We start from the raw sequence: 7004 nt of genomic DNA on the forward strand, positions 1-7004 counted from the left end.
GGCATACAGACTGACACATGGATTTTAGAATACTAGTAGATAGATTGATCATACTGAATGACTGCGGTAAGAAGTGTGTACTAGCAGGAAAACTTGTTTTAGTGAGCTCATGTCAACGGTCGCTAAGCAACAGTAACAGTTAGTGGAAATTATTTTTCTTGGCCCTCCAGCGGCTCATGCAGGCATGAATCGTTAGTTGTGTAAGTGTGTGTGTGGGTGTTTGATGATGTAGGTATGTCTTAAGAATGGTCTAGATGTAAGACTGCTGTACCTTTCATACTCAGTATTTTTTAGGCCAGCAAGTCAACTGAAGAATGTTTTCTGACTTTTTTTTATTCATTTGTTCTAAAGATACAATTATAAACATCAGAAGAATATATGCGAATGATGGTGGTGCGCCTCTGATGTCTGTAGTGTTCACTACATCATTATTGAGAGAGACCTTAAGGACATCTTTAGTCTCCCAATGGCAGTTCTTATTGGAAACACGTTGTGCAGACGACAAGTTAACAATATTCTGAGCTGCCCATGGAAGACCCAAACTGTCCTTTTGTTCTCTGCAGGGACGACCTCAGGCAAGAAAAATCACACCACCCTTCAAACTGGCAAACTTTGATTGATGAGTGATCTGTGCCATCACACTACGAACTGATGTCCCTTTATGAGTTCACATCATTGGCGGGGTACGGGTAGAACGAGACTGAAATTAAGTGGTAAAGAAACTTTAGACTGAACATTATGAGATTCCCTAAAGATTCAGTCCATGAGGTGGAGGTTAGTATGGCTGATGTATAACATACAACTGCAGGCAGCTACACTGAATGTCTATAAGCTGAATTCTGTTCTAAGTTCCCGTTGTTTACTGAGTGGACAGTCAGGCAGACTGGGTCTAATGAAAGAGAAATGCAGGCCTGGGTGTTCCGGATCACACCGTGGAGACCTTGGCCTGGGTATCAAGAGGAAATCTTCACAGTGACTGTGGCGGAAGACACCGAAAACCACAGATGGTCTGACAACACACATCACCACGCTCGCATTGAGCCTGCCCAACCCCCGGGGTCGGGGAGCAAGAGTCGGACACGATGCAGTTGCTCTGGTTGATGCCCCCAGGGTAGGCAAGGCACTGGGCTGGAGGACAGACCACAAATGCATTAGTCCAACGACAAACAAACACAATAAAACAACATACACCAACTCCAAAGCTTCCACGTTCCAATTTCTTCAAGCTGTTCCCTGCACAATTATTAATTAGCTATTAATTAGACGTCTAAAATGCAGAGGTGGGCGCATGTCAAAGAGTCCTTGTGACTGATGTAACATTAACAAACTATGTGTCACTCATTATAATTCTGGACAAGTCACTTGACAATCATCTGTAGACATTTTATAAGCTGTTGACATGATCAGAACGATTAAAGAAATTATTTAATAAATTATATCAAGACATTAAACGATACTACTATGTAGTTTGTTTTTTCATCTACCATTATATTATCATAAAAAATATTTAATCTCATGAATACACGGCAACTTAAGTTAGTTAAATTATACTAATCAGTCGGTCTGTGTATCTGTTTGCTTGTTTAAAGTTAGTTGCCTACCTCGGCACTGGGGCACCTTGCGACAGAAGGGGGAGGGACAGCCCGCTGGTTCCTTCATCACACACGAGTGGCCGGCGGCACAGGGCTGTAGTCACACACCATTGTGTTTAATCACGGATGATCTTTGTTTTAAAATGCTATTCAAGCCTGTGCTTAATCTTAAGATCAAAAGACAGCTATACATCTTCCTCACATATCTCTTACTCAAAAAAAAAAAAGACATTGTCGCGGGAAACAAACTGTTGATGAGTTGTACAGGATGGTGGCAACAGTAAAGATGGACCACCATACGATGTCAGTACTTTTTCCTAAAAATAAGTACACCAACAGAGAGAAGCAGTCATCTGCCAGAGATACAACATTTATATCACTTGTTCTCTTGGTTGACAACATCACTGTAACAATTCCTCGTTCATCGCCATCACAAACTAAAGGAGACTGCTGTATGTATGAACACCAGCCGGTGAGCAATGGTGTCTGGTGAGGTCGGAAAAGAAACATCTCTCTGCCAGGGATGCAACTTAGCACAATAAACCTTTTATGGTAATCAGAGCACTTTTCATGTGTTCTAAAACTAATCAGATGAACTTAGTCACAGGCAACTGTAGCAAATATAAACAGTAGTGAGTCTAACAAAGGAACAAAGAAGAGATGGCTAAAATACTTACCGGAGAGCATATTGGCTCTGAAAAAGAAAACAAATAAATAAAAACATCCAACATGGACGCCATTTTCTAATCGCTGCAGCTTCCTCAAAGACAAACTTTCATAAAATTACCTTTATAGTTAAGTAACAAGTAAACACTAACCCGAGAACGGCAAAGGTAGACAATAGGAAGAGAAAAGGTAATAGGCAAAAATGACCAGAAGAAAGAAGATAAAATTCTAAAAACAAAACGAAAGAAAAAAAGCAGAAGATAAAAGGACAAGATGAACGACTAAAAAGGTACAAGGAAACAAGAGCGAATGTAAAAGGAAGGAAGAAATTAATTTTTAAACAGCACAGTCAAAAACAAAAAGAGGCAGAACGACACGAAAACAAGAGACAAACCTACTGGAGCAGACACTCACCTTTGGGCAGACACCGAGGTACCTGTTGGCAGGACGACTTCTTGCAAGTGGGATCAACATCCATCTCACACTTGAGACCTGTTCCACATGGCTACGCTCCACAGAAATCAAGCAAGAAATGTTGACGAACTTTATTTGAATTTTGTTCACTAAAACTGACTTGTAAAGAGAGAGACCTGTCTGTTACTAAATCCTAAACCTGTCAGCTAACACCTATATATTGCTAAATCCTAGAGCTGTTGGTGGATACCTGTAAATTTCATAATCCATTGAGTTCTATTGTCATTTTGTTTTCGTATAGCCGATACCTAGATGACATGTACTTATATATATATATAAACACAACCATTGGTATATGTGACACGACTTTTATAAACTAACTCGTTTACTGTTAAATGAAACAGAAATTAAAATGAAACTCCATACTCACGGGGCTGCAAGCTGAGAGAGAGAAAAAGAACATTTTGAGAGGGACGACACAATTGTTTTCCATAAAAATTGTTTGTATAGTGTTACTGTTCATAAAAGGTTACATCAGACAGATACAGTTTGAAATCTGCGTTGTAATTCATTAAAATTTTATAATTTATAAAAACGTAGAGTTCATAAATGGTAACACCTAATGCATATTTTAAAATGTATATATCAGGTCTTTTTAGGATTTAAATGTAGCTCGTGAAGTGCGACACTATAAAAGCTGAAGTCAATCCCGGTTTCATTTCCAAGAATTTTCATGCGACAGCACAGCCCATCGGGTATGTCAGGTGAGTGTAGTTGACTGATACCCAACCCTCACTAAATAGTATAGGGTCTGTTCATCATAGTACGCAAAACACTGGAGCAGACAGACAATATGAAAGCAAAACACAGGAATCCACCCCATTAACCCATTGAGGAGAGCCCCAAGGGCTTGGCCAGGCCCCATCCACTCCATCCGACCTGTCTCCAGCCATCTTGACTTTGTCCCTCCACTAGACCCACTGGACCCTCTCTAAGCCGCAGATGGACGAACTAATGAAAGGCAAATATGCTTGAACAATTTAGCTAAAATTAATCTGCAATTATTCTGCTTAAAACAGTTTGAAATATGTTTTGCTGGTATCTTACTGCTCTTGATGCATGTTGGCGTCGGAAAGCAAACTGGCCTGGAGCACTGATTTTCCTTCATGATGCACATCTCATCGTCCTTACATTTCTGCAGCAGAAAGATGTGATAGTCTAGATGAGAAATAGCTAGGAGGTAAACTTCCAGGTCCTTCTGCTCATCCCTCCTGCACACACACACATACACTCTCACACACACACACACACACACATACACTCTCACACACACACACACACACACACACACACACACACACACACACACACACACACACACACACACACACACACACACACACACACACACACACACGCACGCACCAGGTGATCACAGGTGTATTCAGGAAGAGGGTCGCGGCACATTCTTCCGCAGCCAAGAAAGTCCTTGCAGCAGATTTGTCCCCCTGGACAGTCGGTGTCCTCCTCACACTGCCTCTGACACTGCTTGACGCGAATAGCCTCCCATAGCTGGGGTTGGGGACAGTAGCCTCCCTCTGAAATCACAAATCACACACATTAGACATATCGGCAACCGTTTTGTTAGTCGGCGTGTATTCTAAACAAATAAATATTGGATGAAGGCGCCCCACACACATCCACATACACGACCAAAGTATAGAGCTTATGAAAGTACATATGTCTATGAAATATTTTATATTTACACAAATATTGTTACAGGGGCTGCCAAACAGATATTTTAGTGATATTGATAACAATAAGATAAAATGTTATTGAAGCATTTGCAGCATGGCGAGTTGATTGATGTCAAGGATGCTCACCAGCCAGTGAAGCAACAATAAACTACTCGCTATTGTGCTCCTTTCCCTTAGCTTATACAATAGGGAGTTCTACCGTTACACCACGAGATGATACACTTGTAAATAAGGTGTAGGTGAAAATAAACACTACATACTCAGACATTTTGGTGACTGTACACCAGTTGTCGCATCAACCACGTGGCGACAAAAAGTTCCAGAACGGCAGTTCTGCAGAAAGTAAAACAGGTTTCCTTGTCTGTATATATATCAAATAAAATAAAACCTCTTATTGCATTATATTACATAAAATAGCCCATCGAAATAATACAATTCAGTAAAAAAAAAAAAAAAAAAAAAAAAAAAAAAAAAAAAAAAAAAAAAACAATGTTTGCACTAAAAATGATAATGCTCACTTTCAGTCAAGCACATGTGAATTCCACGATTAGAGTATCGACAACAAGGACATGTCCTTTATTTGTTCCTGAGCTTTTCTTTATAAGTTCATAACTATGAAGAAGGCTGAGCAAATATTCTTACCTTGGCAATGCACTGAGGAGTATCAAAGCCTTGAACAAGAACCTGTAAAGTAAAAGTAGATGTTGCTACATCAAACTTCTTTATATAATACCACAGATGCAATGCTCCATTCTGCCCCACAACAATCCTTTGTTTACCATGTTTTCAGACTTTACCCATGTGATGAAGTCCTGCTTTAAATGTGTTTCTAAACTTATCTTGCTAGGTGTGAATCTCTAGCATTTATCGCATTATAAAAATGAGAAGTTCGTTACCACTGAACACAGAGCAACAAGAAGCAGCATGGTGCAGATGAATTAACTGCAGGAGGATATCCTTAAGCCGCCGTCCAACTGGAGTAGTCTGCCCTTGAGTTTGCTCCCCTTTAAATAATTTCCTCCCCTGAGGAGGGGCATCGTTGACCTTTGGAGGTCGCACAGTGTGAGGAGGGAGTTGTTGCTGCGACTTTTGACCTTTGCTGTGTTAGCTTTTCGTGTGTTTGCCGACTGCACTGGGCGGTTTGGTCGGTCGGTGTGTTTACTCGCATACAACAGTCGCCATCATAAAACAGAACAGTTTAATTGTTTGATTAAATCATTCAAATATTTCACTGGGATGTTGCATGATGATACTCTCTCTCTCTCTCTGCAGTGATGTAAACTCATAAAAACAATGTGAAGCTACAGTCAGCACAATGAATTTAATGAAAAACAAGAGAGTGCAGATGAACTACGGTTAGTGCAAGTGCAGTGCACTTAGTGCAAGGGTCTACAATTCATCTCATTTGCTTGGAGTCAATGTTAAAGCTTACTCTGCTTGTTTATAGATGTTTGTAACAGGTATCCTTAATCTTCCAAGCCGTTAGACAACACGCAAAGTTAATATACTGTCAGCCGGGTGTCAACATTCTCACAGATACAAGTTGCCTAGCATCACACCTGTTTAACCCACACCTGTAACAGCCGCCACAGGTGTGTACAAAGAATGTAAACCCCATCCAGACCCATTCATTTTTGTTTATGACGGAAGTTATTCTACCTTATCTCCCATCCCAGGGTACGGTCACCTGACCGGGATATCGTTTCAACACCATCCTGGATATATTAATAGTGTTAATATTTGTCGCTGACATGTTATAAAAGAAACACTGAGACAGGTAGTCACTAAAAAATTACTTGTTTGGACCTCAGGGTAACCTTGGCTACATTATTCTTTAAAAGAATGTACAAGACACTCTCTTTAAGAGCTTTGTTTCTTTTTATTTCTTTTCTTCATTTCTTTTTTTAACACCCAATCGAACGTTCTCCCACAGAGATGTGGATACTACAAAATTAGAGGGAATTTATTTTCCAGAAGATTAATTTTTGCGTTTTGTTCTCGCATTCTGTTAATCCATCAAGTCAAGTATACAAGGCTATCAACAGGACGCGACATACCGTACCCTGTGTACCCACATCCATCATCAACCCACACTCAGGACACTCCTAGAATGACGACCCCTGGTGTACACACTTTCCGAACTCTAGATAAAACACGTTGAGATAGTCCCCCTGCTTCCTGTTTCTCTCCCCTCCCAAAAGGCTACAATGTTGGCGGTGTACCTTATGCCTCGGTCCCCGCGGGGGGTAAGAACGGGCCTGTGTACGGGCGTAGCACATCAATGATATGTACTGTGCTTAAACAAAAGGCGTTGATAAAGGTCATGCATCGGAGTTGATCAACGAAACTTGCCTAACTCATTTCCGCAATATCCTGAAAGGGAGGAAGAAACAAACCTCCTTGGGCGATCTGCAGGTGAAAATGAGCAAAGCGTGACGAAAAAAGCGAAGACCATGCAGTGACGAAAATTAAGTGCTTCCGTAAGCACTTCACTTTTCTTTTATTATGTTTTTATAAAATATGTATTTGTTATTTATAAATAAATGGTTCTTCTTATAAATACATTTTTCTTATT

At 40.4% G+C, this 7004-nt stretch overlaps 1 protein-coding gene across 1 annotated transcript; it reads right to left on the reverse strand.

The window, feature by feature from the left end:
- Positions 1 to 313: 313 nt before the first annotated feature.
- LOC112566384 (keratin-associated protein 10-8-like) lies at positions 314 to 5484 on the reverse strand. Its single transcript, XM_025242549.1, has 11 exons — positions 5326 to 5484; positions 5072 to 5113; positions 4690 to 4762; positions 4098 to 4270; positions 3780 to 3867; positions 3103 to 3113; positions 2673 to 2763; positions 2270 to 2286; positions 1602 to 1686; positions 900 to 1128; positions 314 to 798 (listed from the first exon to the last, which is right to left on the reverse strand). Exons 1-10 carry the CDS (start codon positions 5353 to 5355, stop codon positions 968 to 970), a joined length of 771 nt encoding a protein of 256 aa, XP_025098334.1. The 5' UTR covers positions 5356 to 5484; the 3' UTR covers positions 314 to 798; positions 900 to 967.
- Positions 5485 to 7004: the final 1520 nt, after the last annotated feature.

Source organism: Pomacea canaliculata, linkage group LG6 (assembly GCF_003073045.1).
Source record: "Pomacea canaliculata isolate SZHN2017 linkage group LG6, ASM307304v1, whole genome shotgun sequence".
Lineage (NCBI taxonomy): Eukaryota > Metazoa > Mollusca > Gastropoda > Architaenioglossa > Ampullariidae > Pomacea > Pomacea canaliculata.

What these genes read in the sequence shown, in the direction of transcription:
- LOC112566384 (XM_025242549.1), bottom strand. Translation starts at nt 5,355, where the DNA reads ATGCTGCTTCTTGTTGCTCTGTGTTCAGTG. An exon ending in CTCCTCAGTGCATTGCCAAG is followed by an intron (nt 4,763 to 5,071) that starts GTAAGAATATTT and finishes TACTTTCTGCAG; the next exon opens with AACTGCCGTTCTGGAACTTT. An exon ending in ACAGTCACCAAAATGTCTGA is followed by an intron (nt 4,271 to 4,689) that starts GTATGTAGTGTT and finishes TTGTGATTTCAG; the next exon opens with AGGGAGGCTACTGTCCCCAA.